At 56.1% G+C, this 27,354-nt stretch overlaps 1 protein-coding gene across 1 annotated transcript in view; it reads left to right on the top strand.

Annotated features, from left to right (window-relative positions):
- Nucleotides 1–12,917: 12,917 nt before the first annotated feature.
- The window catches only part of LOC119283515 (probable protein phosphatase 2C 75), a 28,071-nt gene continuing 13,634 nt past the window's right edge, over nucleotides 12,918–27,354 (top strand). Inside the window, exons 1-2 of the mRNA XM_037563027.1 lie at nucleotides 12,918–13,596; nucleotides 13,826–13,878. Of these exons, the coding sequence (XP_037418924.1) occupies nucleotides 12,918–13,596; nucleotides 13,826–13,878 (732 nt within the window). The remainder of the gene's footprint in view (nucleotides 13,597–13,825; nucleotides 13,879–27,354) is intronic.

Raw genomic sequence — 27,354 nt, 5'->3', positions numbered from 1 at the left:
ACAATAAAAAATTCAAATACTAAAACTAAAATGTTCGGGTTGTGTCAAATAATGCATAGGTAATTATGGTGGAAAAATCACACTTTTATAAAATACTTAAATACTTTAAAATGATTAAAACAGTAGTTGAAATAACTAAATAAATGCCTTTGATATTTTAGAAAATACTAATCTATTTTATTTTGGGTACTGCTTTTTGTGGCACTGGGTGATGTTGAGACACTAAATTAGGAAGCTACTTTGTGATGTATAAAACAAAATTAGTTCCCAAAATAAAAGAAAACAAAAAAGAAAATAACTAAAAAGAAAAGGCAAAACAAATAAAAAAGAAAAGAAAAGGAAACCCCACGGCCCAACTGGGCCAACTGGCCCAGCTGGTCCAGCCAGCCCAACTCCCCCTGCCCATCCCCTTCCATGTACCCATGACCTGGGTCGCTACAGGGGAGGAGCCCCGCCGGACCAGCTCATCGGCGCCGGCTAGTGGATACGCCCCCTCCCCGGGCTCTCACTTTCCCCCCTGGAACCCTAGCCGCCCACTACCCCCATTGTACTCGCCCAGATCCACTCCCCTCCCCCTCAACTCGATCCCAAGCTCGATCGAGCGAGCTCGTCATCGTCGGCCTCCATTCGCATGGCCATCGAGCCCGACGCGCCCAGCGGGCGTGTCCATCGGCTTCACGACGTTCCTCTGCGTTGCCCGCACCATCGAGCCGAGGTCGGGGAGCCCTGACTACGCCGCCCCGACCCGCCTCCCTCATCGGACCTCCGTCGGCATCCACCTCCGAATCCGGACATCACTGATGCTCCCGAACCCCGACGAGCCTCCTTGTGCTCCCACTGTGAGCCCCTCTTCCTCCACCCTCTCTTTCTGCCTCGCTCTCGTCTGTCAGATCACGGGTTCCGGCAAACCCTTGAGGTTTGAACACTGGGGTGCACGCGAAGGTTTTCTCCCTATCGATCCACGCCCTAGCTTTTTAAGATCTCGCAAATGAACTCAACGAACTCACAACACAGAAAGACACAAGATCTATACTGGTTCGGGCCACCGTTGTGGTGTAATACCCTACTCCAGTGTGGTGGTTGTGGATTTCCTCTTGGGTTGATGAAGAACAGTTACAAGGGGAAGAACAACCTCCTAAGGTTGAGGTGTTCTTGTGCTTGGTGGACTTGTGATGAGGTCGATCCTCACTTGTCTCTCGTCCCCTTTTTTCTCTTCTATCCTCTCTTTTTTCTTTTCCGTCCCCTTACAATGTGGTGCCTAGTTCTACTTATATAGGCCCTGGTCCTCTCCCCAAATATTGAGCGGAAAGGGAGCCAACAACGGCCGATTCGAAAGGGGACAGCTAGTACAAGTTATCCTGACAAAAGATGATCTTCGCCTGCCAAAGGCTCTGGTGGTGACGCCGTCTTGGGCTCCATGGTGACCTCCATCCTGCCATCCTTCTAGTCTTGGTCTCGTTGAACCAATATGGAAACCTTTGTCTGATGCCTTGGTACTCGGCGCCTGCGCTTGCCCCCTTGGCACCAAAGAGGAAACAAGGACACTGTGCGCGCTGGCGCCCGCCTGGTCTCGATCATCATGGATCACGTCACGAGGTTTGCCTTGCCTTGATCTCTCCGCCCCTCGCGAGCCTGCCTGGCGAGGCCGCTCCTGAGGAGGTCTTGCATCGTCTGCCTCGTGAGGCTTGGCCCCTCGTGAGGGTCTTGAATGCCTTGTTGATGAAGATGGGCCGTATAGACCTACCAGCCCAGCCACGCCGTGGGCTGCAGGCAGGCAAGTCTGGGGACCCCCGTTCCCAGGATGCCGACAGTAGCCCCCAGGCCCAAGGCGTGCTCGGGCTTGGCTTCGAGGCGAAGCCAGAGGGTCAAGCATGGAGCGCCACGGGCCCCCAAAACCTATGGCCTCGGTTAACGTGTGGCGGTTGATTGGACGTGGGCATCTCTGCTTCCCCATGCTGCCTCGACAACTGTCCGACTTGACGAAAAGGCTGGCGCAGACAGCGCTTGCCTTCATTGCTTCTTCCTCGCCTTGCTTCATATCCTCTTTCTCGCTTCTTGCTGCCGGAACTTCCAGATCCGCTTCAACTTTGCTCCGCGTCTGCGACCAATGGCGCCGCGCAAGGTTAAGTCCTCCTCGGCACCGGCCTGGTTCGAGCCAGCCCTCGATGCGCCCAATGTGACGGAGAAGAACCTTGCCGCCACGCGCTTGCTGATGGCAGGGGCGAGCAATGAGAGGGGGAAGACGGAGCTCCGTCTTGCCTCTGACGAGCCAGAGCCTGAGGGAAGCACCTTCTTCCCTTTCTTCACAAGCAGCATCACCGCCGGGTTGGTTCCCCCTTTTCTGATTTCTTTTTCGAGGTCCTCGAGCACTTCGGGTTGCAGGCGCTGCATCTCCATCCCAACTCCGTTCTTCTCTTGTCTATCTTCGCCTACTATTGCAAGGCGTACCTGGGCGTGATGCCGTCCGTGGCACTGCTGCGCCACTTCTTCTTCCTCCGCGTCACCGGTGGTCATATCTCCGGGTGCGCCAACTTCATCGCGGCCGGCCAGGCCAACTCGATCTCGAACACTGGGAAGAGGGTTGACAACATCAAGGCCAAATGGGTCATGATGAGTGCCAAGTGCGCCCATCCACGCTTGGAACTGCCGATGGAGGCGCCCCAGTCTGACAAGGGGTGGTCTCATGTTGAGCTCACTGACGAGCGGGCGTCATCGGTGCTGGAGCAGATGAAGACTGATTTGAGGTCGGGCAACACGAAGACGGCCAAGGTGACTGGGGTCATGCTCCTGAGGGAATTCTTAACGCTGCGTGTTGCTCCACTCCAGGCGCGCACGCGCCCCTTGTGGAAGCTTGGAGGTGAAGAAGACAAGGTTCATCTGAGCCCGGTGGCCCTGCCTAAAGACGAGCTGACTGCAATTCTGCGTCTCTTGGTTGGGGACAACCAAGAGTACCCGCCGAGCACCTTCCTTCCTTTGTTCCATCGCAAGGACTGGGAGCAACTCGTTGCTTCCAAGCCGACCTTTGATGCGCGCGGGCTGGTGCCGCCGGCGCTCGCTGGGGCCTCCGCGACGCCGAAGCCGGTGGAGGTGTCTTCTGACGAGTCCCGCGAGGAGGAAGAGGAGGAGGAGGGCTCGGAGGAGATCCCCGAGGGAGTGGGGGGACTCCCCCTTGAGCAAGGCCGACATCCTCCATGCCCTACCAGACGACGCCGAGGTCGTCGCCCGCCAGGAGGTGAGGGAGCTACCCCTCATCCCGACAAGGGTTAGATCATCGCTGGTCTCTCGAGACGCTGCCTCCGACGTGGCACCGCTTGGGGCCGTGTCGGTGTCAAAACCGGCGGATCTCGGGTAGGGGGTCCCGAACTGTGCGTCTAGGCCGGATGGTAACAGGAGGCAAGGGACACGAAGTTTTACCCAGGTTCGGGCCCTCTCGATGGAGGTAAAACCCTACGTCCTGCTTAATTAATATTGATGATATGGGTAGTACAAGAGTAGATCTACCACGAGATCAGAGAGGCTAAACCCTAGAAGCTAGCCTATGGTATGATTGTTGATGTGTATGCTGTCCTACGGACTAAAACCCTCCGGTATTTATAGACACCGGATAGGGTTAGGTTACATAGAGTCGGTTACAATGGTAGGAGATCTGCATATCCGTATCGCCAAGCTTTCCTTCCACGCCAAGAAAAGTCCCTTCCGGACACAGGACGAAGTCTTCAATCTTGTATCTTCATAGTCCAGGAGTCTGGCTGAAGGTATAGTCCGGCTATCCGAACACCCCCTAACCCAGGACTCCCTCAGTAGCCCCTGAACCAGGCTTCAATGACGATGAGTCCAGCGCGCAAATTGTCTTCGGCATTGCAAGGCGGGTTCCTCCTCCAAGTACTTCATAGAAGATTTTAAACACAAAGATAGTGTCCGGTTCTGCAAAATAAGTTTTCCACATATTGCCATAGAGAGAATAATATTTACACAAATTTAATCTGCTGACGTATTCTGTGGTGCGACACACCACGGCCAAGCCTTTATCTGAGTCGTTTAATTATCCCACCTCAGCGCGTCATGCAAGGCGGCTTCCTTGGCACGTCTTGTCAAAGCAGAGATCGTCCCCCCTTATTCCGGGATTCTCATCAATATGGGCGTGGGTAACCCAACCGCGCCTTTGATTATGGCGCTTGGAGATAAGCAAGTTTTACCAGGCTGGTGGGGACACGTAGTCGCGCCCACCCATATAAGGGGATAAGGATCCACCTTTTCACCCACGCCTTCTTCCTCCTTTGCCTATCCATTCTTGCGCACTCGAGCTCCAGCGCCCAAGTCCGCACTACCACCTCAACCTTCTCCAGTCATGTACGGAGCGGGAGGCAAGTGGATGGTCTCCTCCATCACAGAGGGACACATCAAAAAGCTGAGGAAGGCCGGATATCTGGCTAGCGACATCGCGCACCGGCTTCCCGAAAAGGGGCAGCTCATCCCCACTCCTAGGCCCCATGAGAGGGTGGTATTCCTCCCCCATTTCCTCCGCGGACTGGGCTTCCCTCTGCATCCATTTGTCCGGGGGCTCATGTTCTACTACGGCCTGGATTTCCACAATCTGGCCCCAAACTTCGTCCTCAACATCTTGGCATTTATCGTCGTGTGCGAGGCGTTCCTCCGCATCCGCCCCCATTTCGACCTATGGCTTAAGACTTTCAACATCAAGCCAAAGGTGGTGCGCGGCAGCCAGGCGGAGTGCGGCGGTGCCATGGTTGGCAAGATGGCCAACGTCCTGTGGCTCGAGGGCTCCTTTGTGGAGACCCTGAAGGGGTGGCAATCATGGTGGTTTTACGTCACCGAGCCGCGCGACGCCGAATGGGTCGCACCCCCTGAGTTTAGATCCGGCCACCCTACGCGGCTCACCTCCTGGAAGGAGACATGCCTATCTTGGGGTAAAAAAGGAGAGCTGACCGGACTCCAAACATGCATCCAAACCCTGGCGGACAAGAAGCTCAAGCTTGTCAACGTAGTCCAGGTTATGCTCATCCGCCTGATCCTCCCACGTCAACGGCGGGCCTTCAATCTGTGGGAGTTCGACCCGGCGCAGCATCAAACTCTAAACAGGCTCTTCGACACGACATACGAAGATGCCTGGAGGATCCTTTTCAAGGGCGCCGAGGCTCCCGCATCTGCTACCGAGGATCGCGGATTCAGCGCGCAGCGTCAAGCGCTCGCGGTAAGCTTTTTTTTCTTTTACAGGGTATCAGTTTTCCATAGTTTGACTCTATGCGGGATCTAAGCTCCCTTTCCTCTGACAGGATTGGCAGGTGATGTCCGGACAGATCAACTGTCCGGCGCCTTTGCCCGAAGGCCCAGCGGACGCTCGCTTGGCGAGGCTGCTGGTTCCGGCGCCCTATGTGGTGCCAGAGAAGAAGGCCACGAAAAGGGCCATGGGGACTTGAAAGAGCGCCCGGCGCCAGGAGGTGTCGGATTCATCATCCGACGGTCTCGAAGCGCCTTCCTCTCGCGAAGACGAGGAGGAGGAAGAAGAAACCTCTCCCCCTCCAGCGGGAGGAGAGAAGAAAAGGAAGGCCGCCCTCTCTAAGGAGGCCGAAGGGTCCAAGAAGGGGAAAACCCTTCCTCCGGACTACTCCGCCGATGCCGACGACGACGGAGAAGAGTGGCAGCCCAGGGCCAAGCCCCTGGCAAAATCGTAAGTATCCGAATACCGGAGTAATTCATAGTATTCGTTTATTGCACAGCTTTCCCTTATGTCAAATATGCTTATGCAGCCCACCCAAAGACCGGCTCGACGTGTCGTCGAGCGGCTCACTGGACTCGTCATATGTGAACTCGCTTCCGACGGCTTCCTCCCCCCGCCCTACGAACGACGCCGAGGTGTTGTCTCAACAGGTTCTAAGCAGGGAGGAGGTGGTCCCGAAGGTGCCGCAAGGCGACCTCCCGGACTCCAGGAGTAAAGGGGATGAAACCCCCTAGGGCTCCAAGTCCGGTTCTAGGCCGGACACCGCTCCGGAACCTTCAAAGGTTCCAGAGTCTGGCCGGGGACCTCCTTCCAAGAGGAGCAAGTCCACCGTGCCGGTGGCCTCCGTCCAACCGGAGGCTCCGGACAACATGCTGGAGGTGCTCCAAGGCGCCTCCATCGACGAGGAGCACTGCGCTATTATGAGTGCGGTGGTCCAGAAGGTTCAGTCCGCAAAAAACGGACCGATTGAAGCTTGTACTAGCCTTTTGACAGGCTTCGAGGTAAGTAAAGAAAGTGTAAATAATAGTACCGCATAGACAGTAGCCCCTGATGCTCTGTTTGGCATTCGGGAAGAAAAGCCGAATAGACGATCAAATAGAATTCGCAGGAGTCTAACAAAAATGAGTCAATATGCATGTGCAGGCCACCCTGCTTGCATCCGCCGCTCTGACTGCGGAAGTGGACACGCTAAAGCAGGACCTCGAAAGGTCCGAGCAAGAGCTCGAGCGTGCCAAGAAGCAGCTCGAGGACAATGAAGGTAAGAAATACCTTGTTAAAAAAATATATAAAAAGGGTGCAATTGCAAAAAATGATAGGATTCTCGTGGCTATTGTAGGGGCCACGTCTGAGGTGGCGACCCTTAAGCAAGCGCTGGACGAGGCCGAGAAGAATTCGGCCTCGGAGCGCACCAAGCAGGAGAAGTATGAGGCCGAGGTTGGCAAGGTGCGGCAAGAGCTCCAGGCTCTCATGGACAAACATGAGAGTTTGGAGCGTGACTCGAAGACGCAAGCGTCCGAGCTTGCGGTGGCTATTGAAAATGCCAAATCTGCCAAGGCCAAATCCCAGAAGACCCTCCAGGAGTTGGATGAGGTGAAGAAGATAGCGGCGGGTAAGGCATTCTTTATGCAAAGTAAACACATAAACATGAGTTACTTGATACTTACCCAAATCCGGAGCTCTCCGGGGGCATTTCCAGATCTTCCCCTGGAGTGTATCCGATGCCGCCGCATTATATTGAGCCGAGGAGGGCAACTCGAGGAGAAGGTGTTCTGGTCTCAGTATGCTGAGGCCGGACACCCCGTGCCCCCGAGCGACCAGCTGAAGCAACTGGTCGAGCTCCACAAGGCGGCCGAACAGGCCATGAAGGGCCTCCTAGTTCGGTTGTGGCCTGGAGAGGCTCTGCCTGGGAGCTATTTCGGGCTGGTGCGGTGGTTGGTGGAGGCCTGTCCAAGGCTCGAAGTCATCAAGCGCTCCGTCTGTATTGAAGGTTCCCGTAGGGCCTTTGCCCGTGCTAAGGTGCACTGGGGCAGGCTGGATGCGGAGAAGCTTGTGAAGGACGGGCCACCAGCGGAGAAAGAGCATCGCAAGCCCGAAAATTACTATAAGGATGTTCTGAAGGGTGCCTGCCTTGTGGCGGATGAATGTACTAGGGATGTAATTTTTGAGTAAAACTCGCTCGTGTTTGTCCTGTGCGCTGAAAACTTGTTCATATGTGCTGAGCAATGCTGCTTGAATTTAAAATATTACCTTCTGTGCGGTTGTTTATCAATACTGAGAGATGGCGAGTCGTCGGCTTCTGCCCCCTTGCCGCTAGTACTGGGGTGTTCGGGGATAAACCTGGGCACTCTTTTTCCCATATTTGGGTCCTTCAAGGGAGGCACTCAGCCCAACAAACGAGGCAATCGGACTATAATGTGTGAACACTCTCACTTAGCCATAGAATTCTATAATTTTAAATTTCGACGAATCCCCTAGTATTCGGAAGACCGAGTTCGGGGCGCTATCGACGCCTTGGCCGGACAGAGCCGACTCCTCGCCCTAAGCGGCATAAGTCTTTAGGGACTCGAAAAAACCTCTCGAACAGCGACCAGCTCTCGCTTCATCATGACAGTCAGTTTTAGCTTTCTCCACTGAGGTGCTCGGCCCAGCTCAAATGGGGCACAATCGCAGTGGTTCTCCTAGTGCTACCTTAGCCGATATAGCGGAACACAAGGCACAAAAACATAGGAGCCGGGCAAACCCAACTATTGACCCAAGACATGATTCGGAGCCGATGCATATAGTTCTATAAGTTCAGGGTGCCGCACTTGTGAAAGTGTTCGGACTTCTCACACCATATTGAGGGGTGCTAAAAGCCCCTGGCGTATTTTGGCCGTACCAAGTTGTACGGGTGCAACATGTCGTTAAGGAACATTTATTTATAAAAAGATAATGCAAAAATAGACAAAAGCTATGCATTGTTTATTAAAACTAACTGCGATCAAAGCAGAACGATACAAGTAATGCGATAAACGAAAAGTTGGACTATTTAACATGTCTGCTCCAGGGGCAAGCTGCGGAATAGTATGCGAAACAGGTGTACTGCTCGTGATAGAGACCACCTGGGATTTCCGTAATGCGGCATGGCTTGTCTGCTTCCCTGGTTCTTGTGTCGTTTGTGCGGCAATTGAACTGCCGAACAGGCCTTCCGAAGAGTAGAGTCCTGGAAGTAAGAGAAAAGTAGAAAAAAATCGACAGCCCCTGGTGCGGTTTAAGCCGTGTTTTGGGCGTGCGGTGATGGTGCCCCTCCCCCTATGCCCATGGTATTTCCAGAGCGTAGTTATGGACGCGAAGTACTGGCGTCGCCTTTTTGCAAGGGTTGGGGTTGGGGCCGCATTGCTACGCCTGCTCGGAACATGCCAGGCGGTCTTGTTGTAGGTTACTCCGGGCGCGCTTGACGGTGTCCGGACGTTTAATGGCTGGATTGGAGAACTGTCTGGAGAGGCTGCTTTGTACTTCCGCTGCAAGGGCCGCTGTGTGCTCCTCCGTTCGGAGGGAGCGTTTGGTGTTTCCATTGACCGTAATTACTCCACGAGGGCCTAGCAGCTTGAGCTTAAGGTATGCGTAGTGCGGTACCGCATTGAATTTGGCGAATGCGGTTCGTCCGAGCAGTGCATGATAGACACTGCGGAATGGGACTATGTCGAAGATCAATTCCTCGCTTCAGAAATTATCCAGGGATCTGAAGACCACTTCAAGTGTGACTGAGCCTGTACAGTTGGCCTCTACACCTGGTATTACGCCTTTAAAGGTCATTTTGGTGGGCTTAATCCTCGAGGGATCGATGCCCATTTTTCGCACTATATCCTGGTAAAGCAGGTTCAGGCTGCTGCCGCCATCCATGAGGACTCTAGTGAGATGAAATCCGTTAATAATTGGGTCTAGAACCAATGCGGCAAATCTGCCATGACGGATGCTAGTGGGATGGTCTCTTCGATCAAAGGTGATCGGGTAGGAGGACCATGGGTTGAACTTTGGGGCGACTGGCTCTACCGTGTATACGTCCCTTAACGCGCACTTCCGCTCCCTTTTGAGGACGTGGGTGGCGTATATCATGTTTACCGTCCGCACTTGTGGGGGAAAACCCTTCTGTACATTGTTGTTCGGCGGCCGGGGCTCCTCGTCGTCATCGCTATGCAGCCCCTTGTCTTCATTGTCGGCGCTTAACTTGCCTGCCTGCTTGAACACCCAACAATCCCTGTTGGTGTGATTGGCCGGCTTTTCGGGGGTGCCATGTATTTGGCGCAAGCGGTCGAGTATTCGGTCCAAGCTGTACGGGCCCCTAGGATTCCTTTTGAATGGCTTCTTCCGCTGACCGAATTTAGAGCCTCTGAATCCGGCATTAACTGCCGTATCCTCAGCATTGTCGCCGTTAATGCGGCGCTTCTGCTTGTTGCGACGCAACCTGCCACTAATGTCCCTGGTGTCCGAACTACCAGGGTTCTTGGTCATATTGTTGCTACGAGCGAGCCAGCTGTCTTCTCCAGCGCAAAAGCGGGTCATGAGTGTCGTGAGTGCTGCCATAGATTTCGGCTTTTCCTATCCGAGGTGCCGGGCTAGCCACTCGTCACGGATATTGTGCTTGAAGGCTGCTAGGGCCTCAGCGTCCGGACAGTCGACTATTTGATTTTTCTTTGTTAGGAACTGTGTCCAGAATTGTCTGGCCGATTCCTTTGGCTGCTGGATTACGTGACTTAGGTCATCGGCGTCTCGGGGTCGCCCATAAGTGCCCTGGAATTTATCGAGGAATGCGGCTTCCAGGTTCTCCCAACAACTGATTGACCCTGTTGGCAAGCTGTTGAGCCAATGCCGAGCTGGTCCTTTAAGCTTGAGTGGGAGGTATTTGATGGCGTGAAAATCGTCGCCGCGGGCCATGTGGATATGAAGGAGATAATCCTCGATCCATACCGCAGGGTCTATTGTGCCATCATATGATTCGATGTTTACGGGTTTGAAACCCTCGGGGATTTGATGATCCATTATTTCGTCTGTAAAGCACAGTGGGTGTGCGGCGCCTCTGTACTGGGCGATATCATGACGTAGCTCCAATGACCTTTGTCTACTGTGTTTGGCCCTGCCGAATGTGTGGCCGGCGTGACGGTTACCGTCTCGAGCCGTGGGGTGCCCACGCGATCCATAGATCGATCGTGTTTGCCTTGCCTTGTCCTCCAACATGTCTCGTAAGTCCGACGCATATTCCCGTGCCTTGGTACGGGGTGCGGCTTGAGTGGAGGGCCGGGAGGCCTCTCTGTCGCGGCCACGAGGTGGCCGTTCGGCCACATCAAGTGCTTTCTCCTCTAATCGGGGTAGCAACCTGCGCTTTGGGTAACTCTTGGAAGGGCGTTCGAGCTTATGCTCTTCGGCCGCATGGACTTCAGTCCATCTGTCAACCAGCAAATCTTGATCAGCTCTAAGCTGTTGTTGTTTTTTCTTGAGGCTTCTTGCCGTGGCGATAAGCCTGCGTTGGAAACGCTTTTGCTCAACGGGATCCTCTGGCATGACAAATTCATCGTCGTCGAGGCTTGCCTCGTCTTTGGAGGGAGGCATATAATTATCGTCCTCAACCTCTCTGTCTGCCGCTCTCTCATGAGGGCTGGTTTCTCCATCCTCCTGTGCTAAACCTTGCTGGAGGGGGTTTTCTTCGGCACTCTCCGGAGTATTATTATCTCCCGTGCTGGAATCACCGTTTTTGTGTTGGCGGGATTTTGAGCGGCGCCGCTGACGCTGGTGCTTTTGCTGTTTCTTGGAGGGGTCATCCTCCGCCGTTCCATTGCCATCTTCCTCTTTTGGGGTGTCCACCATGTATATGTCATATGACGAGGTGGCTTTCCAGGGCCTAGTAGGCGCTGGTTCTTCATCATGTCCTTCATCGGCGTCCATACCGTCGATATCTTCGGAGTTGTAGTCGAGCATGTTGGTTAAGTCATCGACAGTGGCTACAAAGTGGGTGGTGGGTGGGTTTTGAATTTCTTCATCGTCCGTACCCCAACCTTGCTGACCATAGTCCGGCCAGGGCTCTCCTGATAAAGAGAGAGACTTCAGTGTCTTCAAGATATCGCCGAAAGGCGAGTGCTGAAAGATGTCGGCGGCAGTGAACTCCATGATCGGCGCCCAATCAGATTCGATTGGCAGGGGCGTGGAGGGTTCGGAGTCCGGAGAGGAGTCCGGCTCCTTGGAGTCACAAGTCCCGCAGAATACGGGGCTGGTGTTTGGCTCAACGGCCATTGGGATCGCAGCCCCCGAGGCGGCGTCCAACCGCCTATCCTCGATCGGCACGGTTGGCTCCGGACTAAGGGTTGGAGCCGATGCGGATGCGGCCTCCAGGGCACTGTTCGGCGGCAGAGCTAGATCATGCTCGTCATGACAGTGCGGTGCGCTTGGCGGTGGTTCAAATCCGCCGAAGATCAAGTCCCCGCGGATGTCAGTCGTGTAGTTTAAATTTCCGAATCTGACCTGACGGCCAAGGGCGTAGCTTTCGATCTGCTCTAGATGGCCAAGTGAATTGGCCCGCAGTGCGAAGCCGCCAAAGACGAAGATCTGTCCGGGGAGGAAGGTCTCACCCTGGACTACATCGCTATTGATGATCGTAGGAGCCATCGGACCTGACGGCGACGGCACAGAGGAACTCTCAATGAAAGCACCAATGTCGGTGTCAAAACCGGCGGATCTCGGGTAGGGGGTCCCGAACTGTGCGTCTAGGCCGGATGGTAACAAGAGGCAAGGGACACAAAGTTTTACCCAGGTTCGGGCCCTCTCGATGGAGGTAAAACCCTACGTCCTGCTTGATTAATATTGATGATATGGGTAGTACAAGAGTAGATCTACCACGAGATCAGAGAGGCTAAACCCTAGAAGCTAACCTATGGTATGATTGTTGATGTGTATGCTGTCCTACGGACTAAAACCCTCGGTTTATATAGACACCGGATAGGGTTAGGGTTACATAGAGTCGGTTACAATGGTAGGAGATTTGCATATCCGTATCGCCAAGCTTGCCTTCCACGCCAACAAAAGTCCCTTCCGGACACGGGACGAAGTCTTCAATCTTGTATCTTCATAGTCCAGGAGTCCGGCTGAAGGTATAGTCTGGCTATCCGAACACCCCCTAACCCAGGACTCCCTCAGGCCGGCTCCGGCACTTCTGCTGTGCCGTCTTCTGCTCCCGGAGCCCGTGTGCCCACTCCTCAGGCCCCGACGCTTTCAGGTTTTAGGCTCACCAAGCGGAGGGTGGACTATGTCGCGGTGGATCAATGAGTGCTTTGAGCTTCATCTTGTTTCTGCTTATACTTGATGTTTTCTGACACCCGCCTGGTCGATCAGGCTGGAGTCTTCAGCGAAGAAGAGGAAGGGGGATGCCGCAGCCGTGCCTCCCTTTGTGGAGAAGAGAGGAGACGGCACCCGCATCTCCCCAGCCTGATCGCTCCCGCGAGGCCAAGAGGAGCACCGGCAGGATGAACCAACCCCCGTGGCCCCACTGGCTCCGGAAGTACCGGCACCTATCTCTGATGATGAGGTCCCAAGGGCTCCGGAGCCCTCGATCTTCCAGGCTCTGGTAACGACGCCGCCTCCTACTCCTGTTGTTCCTCTGGCCCCGAATTCTTCTGCCCCCTCTGCAGCCTTTGAGCGTGTCTTCTCGGGGATGGCCAAGCTGCGGGAAGACCTCCTAGGCGCGGACCCGTACCTAGTGGCCGGGCACCTGGAGCTGGCCTCAGGCTGGCTTCACTCCGACTCGGCGGTTCGAGCATCGCTGAGGCAGGCCGCGACAGCCTCCGAGAAGGAGAAGCAGGCCGCCGCCAGAGCTGCGGCCGACCGCGAGGCGGCGCTGAAGGACGCCGAGGCCACCCACGACCGCTTCCGAGATCTAGAGGGCAAGCTAAAGAGGATGCACGACGAGCGCGCAGAAGAAGCACGCGACCGCGAAGCGAAGGAGGAGGAGATGAAGGCTCGCGAGGATGCCATCAAGGGCCACGATGCTGAGCTGGGGGAGCTGACGAAGGCGCAGGCCGCGGAGCACAGTCGACTGGAGGAACTGGAGCAGAAGGCGAAGACGAGGGAGGCTGAGCTCGATGCCAAGGTGAAGGTCCTGGCCAAAGACCGTGAGGCCTTCTCGCTTCTTGCGAAGAGGTCCAGCGTGGCGCTGAAGTCACTGTACGAGAAGGGCCTGGAGAAGCCGCTGACCACCGACGAGGATGGCCCTGCTCAGCTGCTTCCCCACTTGGTGAAGGCGTTTGAGGAAGTCGTGGAGGGCATCGGCCCTATGGCTGAGGCGGAGGCTTGTGTCCTTTCTTCGGCTGCGCTGACGCGGTCTTCAGCCATTTGTACCTTCACAACCCCAGCGCTCGTCTTGACGAGCTGCTGGAGCCTGTAGCTGGTGAACATTGTGCGGCCGCCGCCGCAGCCGTGAAAGGTCAGGTGGAGGCCCTGCTGAAGAAGTTATGCGGCTTCGTCCTTGCTCCCTCGACCAGTGATGCCACCGATCCTGCAGATGGCGGTGTCCAGGGGTGACCTACAGCTGCTTTTCTGTTTCATTCCTGCAATACGTATCAGGCCTCATGGAGGTGTTAAAACTTCCATTTGATATTGTGAGCACAATATGTCTTGTAATATTTGCTTTGAGATTTTGCGATTTCTTCCTATTTGCTTTGTGTTCTGCGTCGGAGAGCCCGGCCCCGTGCATACCTCAACCGCCGTTGGGCCGACCAGAGACCAGGACGGACCAAGGAGTGAGGGGCTATGTGACCAGTTAAGCTCCTGAGTCGCGATGCTCAGGAGTCCCCGTTGACGCGCAAACATCTTATAGGGAGAGTATGCGAGGATAGGTTGATGTTCTACGTCGGTAGAGCCCAGCTTCGCGCATACCTCAATCGCCGTTGGGCCGACCGGAGACCAGGACGGACCAAGGAGTGAGGGGCTACGTGACCAGTTAGGCTCCTGAGTCGCGATTCTCAGGAGTCCCCCTTGACGTGCAAACAATGTCTATACCTTTGCCCTCTCCAAGGCTCGGCTCGGGAGGGGCGTGCGACGACCAGGTCCAGGAGACCTGGCCGGGTGGCGTACGCTTGGGCGTGACCTGAGCGTAGCCCCCGTGCCCAGCCCCTTCGCGAGGGGAGGCGTTGTGGTGAGGCCGTACGCGGAGCATGGTGCTTCCACTTGTGCATGGGTGGGGGGGCTCCCTCTGCGGAGAGCCCCCGGGGTGTGTACAGCCCCGCCCTGACACGTGGCTTGCACGACAGGGTTAGACGAGGTGTATCTAGGCACTCGTGAGCCAGCACGAGACTCATGAGGCCCTACCTCAAGGCGGATTGCACCTGGTCTTGGTTCTTGTTTGCGGTGCTGGACCTGCGAGGTGGTCAGACAACCTACGCCGAACGAATCTCCTGAGGTTATCGCGTGAGAACGCCAAGCACCAACGGCCCCAGGAGGTGACGTAAACGGGGCCGGCCCGCCAGATAGAGCTCAGCTGTTGGATTTATTGACGTTGTAGGGACGGGCCCGAGCATAGACGCCATGCTCAATTTACTCACGCGAAGGGTCCTAAAGAAAGACGGTCGGCGCGCGGTCCCCTTGATGGGTGGCGATCGAGCGAGTAGTAATCATAGATAGATCAAACATGAGAGTAGCAGGCTTAAGCAAGTGCATGAGAGATACGTGCCACTGGCTCAGGCCCGAGCAACTTGGGGATGATGCAGCCCAAGGGGTGCCCCCAATAAGGTAAGCTAGAGACATAAGAAAAGGGATACATGCCACAGGGACGGACCCAGGCGGACTGGGAATGATGCAGCCCGAGGAGCGCTCCCAGCTGAATGACTTGGAAAGATGTCACCTGGTCATGTTGATGAAGGAGAGTTGAAGCAGCGTACGGCGAAGGGGTTGCTCCTCACGAGCCTCCGGAGCTCTGAGCCTCGGAGGCTCTGGGGGCTCAGGTGGTTCCTTGAGGACCGTCTCCATCTCCATCAGGACGACGTGGTGCCTGGCTTCCTGATCCGCTAGGATGCGCCGCAAGTTGCGTTGGTAGGCGGACGATACACTTGGCAGGCCAAAGGGTATGCGAACGTAGCTATGCGGTGGGCCCTTGCAGCATCCCACGCGCGAAGGCTAGAAAAGCTCATGAGAAGCGGCCCTGTTGAGCCCTGGAACATCGATGCAAACACGCAGCTCGGCATCCTCGCCTGGATGGTAAGCTGCGTCTCGTGAGCGGCGGTCGCCGCGCATGGCCCTTGTGTCTTGCAACTCTTGGGTGGTCTTGGTGATGAACTCCTGAACGGTGGGCGATCCTTGCCCTGTGCCCTCCTGAGGGAAATGTGCCGCGAAGCACACCTCCAAGTGGTGCCCAAGCTCCTCCCTCGTGATGTGGGCAAAGTCTGAGGCCTTCCAGAAGAAAGCTCCCGAGCCCTGCCCAAGAAGGGCGTCGGCCGCGCCTTCCTATGCAATGGAGAGAGATGCCCCTAGAGCGGGCGCTGATCCTGACGAGACTCTGGTCGTGGTGTCACCCTCCTGAGGTCCTGCGTGTCACAACTGCTTCTTCTTCTTGGGGATGGCCTCAGGAGGGCCCTCACCCTTGCTGTCAGGGTCGTCGATTGCTGCAGCTTGGAAGGCACGCTCGAGGGAGCACACCGCATCTTTCTCTTCACATGGGACCGTGATGATCCCGATGCTTCCCGGCATCTTGAGGACATTGTATCCGTGATGGGTCACTGCTATGAACTTGGCCAGGGCTGGATACCCGAGGATGGCGTTGTACGGCAGACAGATGTGTGCGGCGTCGAAGTCGATGAGCTCGGTGCGGCAGTTCTTGCGTTCGCCGAAAGTGACAGGGAGGCGGACCTGTCCTATCGATGGGTGAAACCGTCGGTCACTCCTGAGAAAGGCTTGGTGGGCTGAAGCTGGTCATACGGCACTTGGAGGCTATTGAACATGTTGACGGATAGGACGTTGAGCCATGCGCCATCGTCGATGAGGGTCTTGGTAACCTGCACGTTGCTGATGACTAGGGAGCAGAGCATCGGGAGGGTGCCAGCGGTAGCTGCGCACTTGAGCTGGTCTGCTGAGTTGAACATAATGGGGCACTGGGACCATCTGAGCGGGCGCGTGGCTTCGAGCTTGGGGAGGACTGCATTCACTTCATGAGCAAGCTGCTTGAAGATACGCTGCGAGGCTGGGGCCTGGGCTCCACCCAAGATGCAGGCGATAGCACGTGGTTCCTGGAAGCCCCCAGCCCCCTCGTCCTGATGGTGTTTGTCATTCCTTCTTGGCGATGGTGGCAGCGGAGGGATCTCGGTGTTGCCTTGAGGACGATCCTCACAAGGCTGATCCCTCGAGGCGTCCTCGCGAGGCTGATCCTGCCAGCGGTCCTCGCGAGGCCGATCGCGCCACTCCTGGCGCAGGCCACGGTCGTCCCAGCGTCTGCCACCACGTCCTCCTCCTCAGCCGTAGCGCCGGTCGCCACGCTCGGGGCGTCGACCGAAGCGCCCTTCGCGAATGGCTCTGAGCTCTTGACAGTCGCTGGTGTGTTTTCAGGTTGTGGAAGGTGCAGAACGGACGGTTGCCCTTGGATGACTCTAGTTAGTCTCTACCATGCTTGGTGTCTGGTTCCACTGCGAGCACGGTTGCTCCCTTGCGCTTCACGTCCTTGGCATCGGCCTTCTTGTCCTCTGGGTCAGCAGCAGGAAGCTCGAGGAGAAAGAGGTACCCCTCCTCAGCTCTAGCACACTTGGTCGCGATGTTGAACAGCTCCAGGGTCGTGCACAACTCTTCATGGATGGCGAGCTCCTCCTTCATCTTGACGTCGTGGACGCCGTCAGAGAACGCAGAGATGATGGCTTCGTCGGTCATCTTGGGGATCTTGATCCGTGCACTATTGAAGCGCTGAATGTACTTCTGCAGGGTCTCTCCTGGTTGCTGCTTGATGCAGCACAGGTCACCCACGACCAGGGGCGGTCGCGAGTGCCCTGGAAGTTGGCGATGAAGCGGGTGCACATTTCGTCCCAGGAGGAGATTGAGCCCGGAGGCAGGTCCAGGAACCAGGAGCGGGCGCCTTCCTTGAGAGCCATGGGAAACTAGTTCGCCATGACCTTCTCGTTGCCATTGGCCGCTTCGATGCTCAGCTCATAGAGTTGGAAGAACTCTTCGGGGTCAGGGTGCCGTCATAGCGAGGAGGCAGATCTGGCTTGAACTTGCCTGGTCAGGCGACGCTACGCAGCTCGGGGGTGAAGGCGCGGCAGCCAACTATGGTCATCGGGACCCGCCTTGGGGGTGGAGCTTGGTCTTGATGGGGTCCGCGCCCTACGCTACAGGTGGCGCGCGGGCTTGCCATAGCAGCCGATCCTGGCGCGGTGGTGCGAGGAGCGATGGAGCGTTTTGTTGCGGCCGAGGGACTTCTTGACAACTTCTCTCTTCACGTGCGGGCGCAGGACACGGCGGGTCGCGTAGCGGAGCCGCGCGTCTTGGCGCCAGGGCGCCATCTTGGGGCTGAGGTGGTGGGGGCGCTCCGTGAGCTACGTCACCCGTAGCTGGCGGAGGGTGAGACGGAGAGAGGGACGGCGCAGGGGAGCCCCTGCGGCGCAGACAAGCTCAGTGATGCGGTCGAGCCAGTCCTCGTAGAGGTCGTCGACCAGACGGTAGCGCAGGAGCTCGTGCGCCATGAGGAGCGCAGCCCGTGCATCCATGGGAGGGCGGCGTGCATGGGAAGAAGAACCGGCCGGGGTCAGCGATGGAGTGGCGGTGCGGCCGTCCTGCCGCACCGAGGGATGCAGCGAGGATGCTTGTTGCTCGTTCCCCGCCGGGCCGGTGGCGGCGTAGGCGGCAGGCGACGGGGAACGGCGAGGCAGCCGCCGACGGGAGCCGTCTGAGCAACATGGGCGGCGAGGGCAGCCCGGCGCTCGGCACGAGCGTGACGTGCGTCTGCCATGGAGACGGCGAAGCAACGGAGCGCGGAGCAACGAAAGGAAGCTTTGGTGCACCCCTACCTGGCGCGCCAAATGTTGGATCACGAGTTCCGGCAAACCCTTGAGGTTCAAACACTGGGGGACGAGCAAAGGTTTTCTCCCTATCAATCCACGCCCTAGCTCTTTAAGATCTCGCAGATGAACTCAATGAACTCACAACACAGAAAGACACAAGATTTATACTGGTTCGGGCCATCGTTGTGGTATAATAACCTACTCCAGTGTAATGGTGGTGGATTGCCTCTTGGGCTGATGAAGAACAGTTACAACAGGAAGAACAGCCTCCTGAGGTTGAGGTGTCCTTGTGCTTGGTGGACTTGTGATGAGGTCGGTCCTCACTTGTCTCTCGTCCCCTTTTTTCTCTTCCGTCCTCTCTTTTTTCCTTTCCGTCCCCTTTCACTGTGGTGGCTAGTTTATATAGGCCCTGGTCCTCTCCTCAAATATTGAGCGGGAAGGAAGCCAACAACGGCCGATTCGAAAGGGGACAACTAGTACAAGTTATTCTGACAAAAGGTGGTCTTCGCCTGCCAAAGGCTCTGGTGGTGATGTCGTCTTGGGCTCCATGGTGACCTCTGTCCTGTCGTCCTTTTGGTCTTGGTCTCATTGCACCAATATGGAAACCTTTGCTTGATGCCTCGGTACTCGGCGCCTGCGCTTGCCCCCTTGGCACCAAAGAGGAAACAAGGACATTGCGCGCGCTGGCGCCCGCCTGGTCTCTATCGTCATGGCTCACATCATGAGGACCTCGCGAGGTTTTGGCTTGCCTTGATCTCTCCGCCCCTCGTGAGCCTACCTGGCGAGGCCGCTCCTGAGGAGGTCTTGCGTCGTCTGCCTCGCAAGGCTTGACCCCTCGTGAGGGTCTTGAATGCCTTGTTGATGAAGATGGGTCGTACAGACCTGCCAACCTAGCCACGCCGTGGGCCGTAGACAGGCAAGTCTGGGGAGCCCCGTTCCCAGGACACCGACATCGTCTCGTAGACGCCGTCCCCACCAGAGCCGTAGCTCGCTGCCACCCCGCTCCGTCGCTGCCATGGCCACCGCTGCCGCAGCGCGAGCCCATCGTCGTGCTCCTGGTGCTTCCAGGAGCACAATCCACACACGCACGCCCCCTCCCGTCCCCCTAGCACTGACCCCAACGAGGCCCGAAGCCAACCGCCGCCTCTGCTCGACGCTGGCGTCAACTCCGATGGCCTTAGCTCCTCCCAGCGCCATTGCACGACACGGCAGGCTCTCCCCGTTCGAACGCGCCCGCCCGCGCCCCTTTTGGCCCCCCGAACAGCGAATTCCGGTGACACCCGAGCCGCTCCACCGCGGTTCTGGTCGTCGGGGCATCGCCTCCGGTGCCCTCGCTGATGTGGCCGGCCGGGGCCACCCCCAGGGTCACTGTCTGGTGGCCCCATGGGCCCGGCTGGCCTTGTTGACAAGGTCAACTTGCTGACTGGGCCGGTCCCAACAGTTGGCAAGTGGCCCCCACCTTAAAACTAACTAAATTAGTTACTTCAGTTAATTTAAACTAATTAGTCACTGACTAGTGGGCCCAGTAGTTAGCTTAATTGAATTTAGGATTAATTTAACCCTGTTTGAACCCACTGTCTATGATAGATGGGACCCACATGTCAGCTTAACCAGTCAACGGTCAGAGTTGACTACTGATGTCATGCTGACATCATGATGATGTCATAAATGCAATTTCGAATTAAAATAATATGTTAATTCTAGAAAATGATTTAACACCTTAAAAATTAATATAAAATAAACCGTAGCTCAGATGGAAAACTTTGTACATGAAAGTTGCTCGGAACGCCGACACGAATCCGGATACGTATCCCGTTCATCCGCCACACATCCCTAGCATAGCAAACACGCAACTTTCCCCCTCCGGTTCATTTGTTCGAAAACGGGAAACACCGGGGATACTTTTCCGGTTGTTTCCCCCCTTCGCTGGTATCACCTCCTACTACGTTAGGGCACACCCGACACTGTTACTTGTCATGTCATGCATCGTTATGCATCTGTTTGCATTGTATTCATTGTTTCTTCCCCCTCTTCTCTCAGGTAGACTACGAGACTGACACCGCTGCTGGTGCCTCGATCGACTACGTTGTTGACGATCCCTCCTTGCCAGAGCAACCAGGCAATCCCCCCCCCCTTGATCACCAGATATCGCCTATTCTTCTCTCTACTTCTTGCATTAGAGTAGTGTAGCATGTTACTACTTTCCGTTAATCCTATCCTGATGCATAGCATGTCTTTGCTACTACTGTTGTTACCTTTACCTGCAATCCTAAATGCTTAGTATAGGATGCTAGTATTCCATCAGTGGCCCTACATTCTTGTTCGTCTGCCATGCTATACTATCGGGCCGTGATCACTTGGGAGGTGGTTATGGGTATATACTTATACATAATATATGATACTTGTGGTGACTAAAGTCGGGTCGGCTCGTAGGAGTACCCGCGAGTGATTCCAATGTTGGGGGCTGAAGGGGCAGGTGGCTCCATCCCGGTAGAGGTGGGCCTAAGTTCCCGAAGGCCCCCGACGGTTACTTTGTGGTGGAGCGACAGGGCAGGTTGAGACCACCTAGGAGAGAGGTGGGCCTGGCCCTGGTCGGCATCCGTGGTTATTTCAGAATAACACGCTTAACGAGATCTTGGTATTTGATCTGAGTCTGGCTACTGGCCTATACGCACTAACCAACTACGCGGGAACAGTTATGGGCACTCGACGTCGTGGTATCAGTCGAAGCCCTCTTGACGTCAGCGACTCAGCGGCGCGCGCCGGATCGGACTGGAATGCCTGCTCTTGTATTAGGGAGGCTAGGTCTGCTTAACAGCCGTGTTCGCAACGTGCAGGTGACCAATGGGCAATGGGCCCAGACCCCTGCGCCATAGGATTTAGAACGGTGTGCTGACCTCTCTATTGTGCTTAGGTAGAGCTGCGACGTGTTGATCTTCCGAGGCCGGGCATGACCCAAGAAAGTGTGTCCGGCCAAAGGGGATCAAGCGTGTTGGGAAATGTGGTGCACCCCTGCAGGGAAGTTTATCTATTCGAATAGTTGTGTCTCTTGGTAAAAGGATGACCCGGAGTTGTACCTTGACCTTATGACAACTAGAACCAGATACTTAATAAAACACACCCTTCCAAGTGCTAGATACAACCCAGTGATCGCTCTCTAACAGGGCGACGAGGAGAGGATCGCCGGGTAGGATTATGCTATACGATGCTACTTGGTGGACTTGCCATCTACTCTCTTCTATATGCTTCAAGATGGAGGCTGCCAGAAGCGTAGTCTTCGATAGGACTAGCTATCCCCCTCTTATTCTGGCATTCTGCAGTTCAGTCCACAGATACTACCCATCTCATTGATACCAATGCATATGTAGTGTAGATCCTTGCTTGCGAGTACTTTGGATGAGTACTCACGGTTGCTTTGCTACTTCTTTTTCCCCTTTCGTCGTTTTTGCAATCATTTGATGGATTCTAGGAGCCATAGGATTCCGAGGGTGATTCTACGTGGAGTTCAACTTCGAGGAGTAGTTAGGAGGTCCCAGGCAGGATGCCTTGCCTTTTCAATCGTTGCTACTGTTGTGCTAGCCTTCTTAAGGCAAACTTGTTTAACTTATGCCTGTACTCACACATTATTGCTCCCGCTGACTCTTGTGTATTCGAGCTTATGTATTCGAGCCCTCGAGGCCCCTGGTTTGTAATGTAAGCTTGTATTATTTTTTTTAATTTGTGTCTGGAGTTGTGTTGTGATATTTTCCCGTGTGTTCTTGATCTTGATCATACACAATTGCGTGTATGATTAGTATACGGTCAAATCAGGGGCATCACAATTCACACACATTTTGTGAAAACATGAACCTTCTATTAAATTAAGATTTTTATTATTTTTGAATATTTTTGTAAAACGGGAATATTTTTTGAAAATTGAGAACAATTTTAGACAACGTGTTTTTAAAGGCAAATATATATTTTTGAATTTGTTAACATTTTATTACAATAAGAATGTTTTCGAATTTGGAATATGTTTCAAAATGCAATTTTATTTAGAAATCTTGAATAAATTTATAAAAACACAAATAATATTTCAATTTTGAACTAATTTTGGTATGAGAACAAAATATAACGTTTGGAACATTTTCCAAAAGAGGAACACAATTTTGGGCAGAACATTTTTTTTCAAAAACTTGGAAAAAACTAAAATTCTGGATTTTTTCTGAAAATTTGAAATTACAAAACAAGGAAAAAGGAAAAATAACTTGAAATGGAAAAATAAAAAAATAAATAGGAAAAAGAGAAAGAATCAGAAAAAGAAAAATGAAACATAAAACTGTCGGATTTCGGGTTCCGGCAGACCCTTGAGGTTCGAACACTGGGGTGCGCGCGGAGATTTCTCCTTCTACCTACCTGCACCCCTCCGCCTCGCTAAGATCTAAGCTATGGAAAGAACAGCACAAGAGACGCATGGTTTATACTGGTTCGGGCCACCGTTGTGGTGTAATACCCTACTCCAGTGTGTGGTGTGGTGGATTGCGTCTTGGGCTGATGATGATGAGCAATACAAGGAAGAACAGCCTCGTGAGGGTCTGTTCTTGGCTGGGGCGACGAACTGCTAGGAGGAGTTCAGTCACCCTTCTCTCTCTCTCTCTCTTCTCGATTGCGATCCGGTCTCCTTTACACTGTGGGTGGCTAGTCCTATTTATAGGCAAAGGCCCTGGGCCTCATCCCAAATATTGAGCGGGAAGGGCGCCAACAATTGGCCATTTTGAAGGGGAACATCTGGTACACTTATCCTGACTAAAGTTGGTCCTCGCCTGCCAAAGGCTCTGGTGGTGATGCTGGCTGGGGCTCCACAATGACTTCCTTCCTGCCGTTGGATTGGTCTTGGTCTCGTTGCACCGAAACGGGTGCCTTTGCTTGATGCTCTCGCCTGCGCTTGCGCCCTTTGCACCAAAGAGGAAAGAAGGACTCTGCGCGGGCTGGCGCCCGCCTGGCACCCTTGGTCGTCATGGCTTGCGTCACGGGCACCTCATGAGGTACCCCGCCTTGACTCTCCGCCTCCTCACGAGCCAGCCTGATGAGGCCGTGCCTGAGGAAGCTCCGTGTCGTCCGCCCCGCGAGGCTTGGCCCCTCGCGAGGGTCTTGGGTCTGTGTTGATGAAGATGGGCCATGCTGGGCCCCCCTTTGAGCCACGCCGCAGGCCGCAGGCAGGCAAGTCTGGGGACCCCCGTTCCCAGAACGCCGACAGTAGCCCCCGGGCCCAAGGCGCGCCCGGACTTGGCCGTGCAGGGAGGCGAAAGGGCAAGAGCGAAGCGCCGCGGGCCCTAACAGCCTGCGGCCTTGGGCGCCGCGTGGCGGTTGATTGGACGTGGGCGTCTCCACTTTCCCACGGCGCCTCGGCAACTGCACGGATTGGACAAGTCCCTGCATGCAAAGCGGATCATGATTACCTGCGATCGTGGAGGTCGGCGGTTGGCCTTCGCCGGCCATAAGTATGGAACGGCGCGCGCCCTTCCAGTCCATCCCTTCTTGCTTCTCCTTCTTCCCAGTCCTTGCTCCGTCTTGCTGCGATGGCTTCGATCCACCGGTTCTCGATGGCAGAGAAGGGAAAGGCTCTCCGAGAGGAACCAGACCCGCTCCCGCCGAAGAAACGGCTCGCCCTCCGCGGCCGGGATGAGGGGGCCCATCAGGTGGTGTCGAGGCCCTGGTGCGAGCGGCCACCGCCGGGGTTCCCGCTTCCCTTGTACGCCCACATCGAGGGCTCTAAAGGAGTCGATGCCGATCGCCATGGGCGGCGCCGCCGTCGGCGCCGACGGGTCACGAAGGTGTGGGTCGTCCCCCCTGGGGTCCACACTGAGGGCTCCTCCCGAGAGTTCGTGCTCCACACCGCCATGCCTCCTCAGTCTTGGATTCGCCTTCCTCCCTTCTTCGCCTCCATCATCCCGCAGGGAGAACTCCTGGAGCTTTGGCTGCAGCACGCCGGCTGCAGCACCCTCGCGACCGAGGCAGAGGTCGCGGTCGTTGCCCCGGGCGAGGTCTTCATGACTCGAGGCTGGAGCGAAATCGCCTGGGTCTGCAGGACAAGAGGCGCCTTCGCGATCCACTTGGAGTACGATGGTGCTTCGGTGATGTTCTTCAAGGTCTTCGATGTGAACGGGTGCCGGCTAGAGTGTTGCCCCGGGAGAGGTGGTCGGGACCCTGCTACGGCGAGGACTGGGCCCGCCGACCGCTCCCTTGGCGGCTCCTCAGGCGGCGGAGGCGTCGGAGGTTCCAGCGACTCCGACGAGATCCTCGCGACTCCGGAGACGAGCGACGACAGCTACGAGCCCCCAAGCCGGTGCCGCTCCAGGAGCGGGGCGGGCTCGTCAGGCCGTCGCTGACTCTGATCTGGATGGGGTTGGTGCCGGTGCTCGACAGCCCACTGTTGATGATGGCGTCTTTTGCAGGGGCGCGTGTAGTTAGCGTCCTTTTAGGATCTGTTCCCTGTGAGGAATCAAAGACGCGTCCCGTGGGGGCTTGTAAGGTGCCTGTGATCCTGTTTTATTAATATAACCCTTGTCGTAGAATTGTGCGAGTTGCTCATTCCGTCTTAGCTCAGTTCTCCCTTTCGAACTTCATGAGGGCTTGGTGCTCTGCGCCGATAGGTCCCAGTCCCAAGGCGGCTTCAGCCGTCGCTGGTATGCCAGGTCGCGATGCCGTGGTCAAGGCCAGGAGGTGAGCGACCCGGGGTCCGGTAAGAGCCCCTGAGTCACGATGCTCAGGAGGTCCCCTTTGGCGCTCAAGCAGCCGTCGTTCGGTGAGAAAGGAGAGCGGCGTCGCTAACACGGGATTGCATTAGGTGCGGGGATGGTGCCACGGTAGCTGGTGCTTCCAGGTGGTGACTTATCTCGAGAATCAGGGGCCGCTCTCTGGTGTGTCGCCGGGTCCGTGCATCGGCAGGCGTGAGGTTGCTCGGCGAGGTCCTCGCGTGTCCCTCCCCTCTCGCCTTTGCTCCCCTTTCTGCTCTACGTCCTCGGGTCCCGGCCCTCGAGCGAGTCTCAGCCGTCGCTGGTATGCCAGGTCGCGATGCCGTGGACAAGGCCAGAGGGTGAGGGCTGGAGAGCCAGTAGGAGCCCTGAGTCGCGATGCTCAGGCATCCCCCCTTTAACGTGCAAGCGGTTCGCGCGGATGAGAGTGAAGGAGACACCACAAGGGGCTCGCCTGACGCAGCTCCTTTAGGAGATCCTGTAGACCCATCATAGAAAGAACGAGGGGTTGCCATGACAATTGACAGTTAGCCGTTGGTTGCTTCCGAGGGGCGATGAGGCACTGAAGGCTTGACGAGGTGGCGCCATGCGGGGCTGCCGCGGCCAGAGCTCAGCCATTCAGGTTTGTCGGCGTTGCAGGGACGGACCCATGCGCAAGCGTCGTGCCGTTTGAGAGCAGCTCCGTCAGTTGGCGTCAGTTGAGCGGGCAACTAGGTCAAACACATTAGCCGCGAAGGAGTGGATTCATTCAAATAGATGCTGGGAAGGCGGACATCACTGGGTCAGGCCCGAGCGACTTGGGGATGATGCAGCCCGTGGGGCGCCCCCAACAAAGTAAGCTAACAACATGAAATAAAAGGGATACATGCCGCAGGGACGGACCCACACGGCCTGGGAATAATGCAGCCCTTGGGGGCGCTCCCAGCTGGAATGAAACTTGAAAGATGTCACCTGATGATGTGTTGGTGTAGCAGACTCGGTGGGCTGCGGAAGCCGATCCTCACAAGCCCCCAGGCCCAGGGGCCTCGGGAGGCTCCGGAGGCACTGGTGGCTCCTCGCGGACCATCTCCATCTCCGCCGGGGCTGCGGAACGCCTGGCCTCTTGAGCCTCCATGATACCCCTCATGAGGCGCTGGTACGTGGCAGCTGCGTTCGGCAAGCCATAAGGCATGCGAACGTAGCTGTGGGGTGGACCTTCGCAGCGCCCCACTCGCGAGGGCCAGAGGCGCTTCAGAGAGGCGACTCGATTGAGCCCTGGTATGTCGATGCAGACGCGCAACCCACCATCCTCGCCTAGATGGGGAGCCATAGCTGGTAGGCGGCGGCCGCCTTTCATGACTCTTGACTCCTGTAGCTCCTGAATGGCCTTGCTGACGAACTCCTGAGGGTCTGGCTCTCCTTGCCTTACTCCTTCTTGAGGGAAACGTGATTCGAAACACGCCTCCATGTGGTGCCCAAGCGCCTCCCTCGTGACCTTAGCCAGGTCGGTGGCCCTCCAGGGGAGAGCCCCCGAGCCCTGCTTGAGGAGGGCGCTAGGCGTGCTTTCCTATGCGATGGAAGGAGGTTCTCCCTGCGCAGGCACGGGCCCTAAGGGGCCTGCCTCCTGAGGGGCCGGGCCGGACGATGTCTTCTTCTTCTTGGAGGCGGTCTCGGGAAGCCTCCTGCTTCTGCGATCCGGGTCTTCCAGTTATGCGGCCTGAAAGGCTCGTTCCAGGGAACACACCACGTCCTTCTCTTCACAGGGCACCGTGATGACTCTGCCACTTCCTGGCATCTTGAGGACGTTGTAGCCGTGGTGAGTTACGACCATGAACTTGGCCAGCGCTGGGTACCCAAGGATGGCGTTGTACGGCAGGCGAATGTGGGCGACGTCGAAGTCGATGAGCTTGGTGCGGTAGTTGTCACGTGCCCTGAAGGTGACAGGGAGGCGGACCTGCCCAATCAGGACCGTGGAGCCGTCGGTGACTCCGGAGAAAGGCTTGGTTGGCTGAAGCTGGTTGTAGGGCACTTGGAGATTGTTGAATGTTTCCACGGACAGGACGTTGAGTCCTGCCCCGCCATCGATGAGGGTCCTGGTGACCACCACGTTGTTGATGATTGGGGAACAAAGCATCGGGAGGACTCCAGCTATGGCCGCACACTTGAGCTGATCTGCTGAGCTGAACGTGATGGCGCACGCCGACCACCTGAGAGGGCGCGTGGCTTCGAGCTTGGGGAGGACTGCATTCACTTCGCGGGTGAACTGCTTGAAGATGCGTTGAGAGGCTGGGGCTTGAGCCCCGCCCAGGATGCAGGCGATCGCGCGCGGCTCCTGGAAGACCCCAGCCCCTCGTCCTGATGGCGGTCCTCGTTTCTCCTTGGCTGCGGCGGCAACGGAGGGAGG

The sequence above is a fragment of the Triticum dicoccoides genome, chromosome 4A, assembly GCF_002162155.2.
Source record: "Triticum dicoccoides isolate Atlit2015 ecotype Zavitan chromosome 4A, WEW_v2.0, whole genome shotgun sequence".
In the NCBI taxonomy this organism is placed as follows: Eukaryota; Viridiplantae; Streptophyta; class Magnoliopsida; order Poales; family Poaceae; genus Triticum; species Triticum dicoccoides.
The sequence above is the reverse complement of the archived record's forward strand: the minus strand, read 5'-3'. Positions and strand labels throughout refer to the sequence as shown.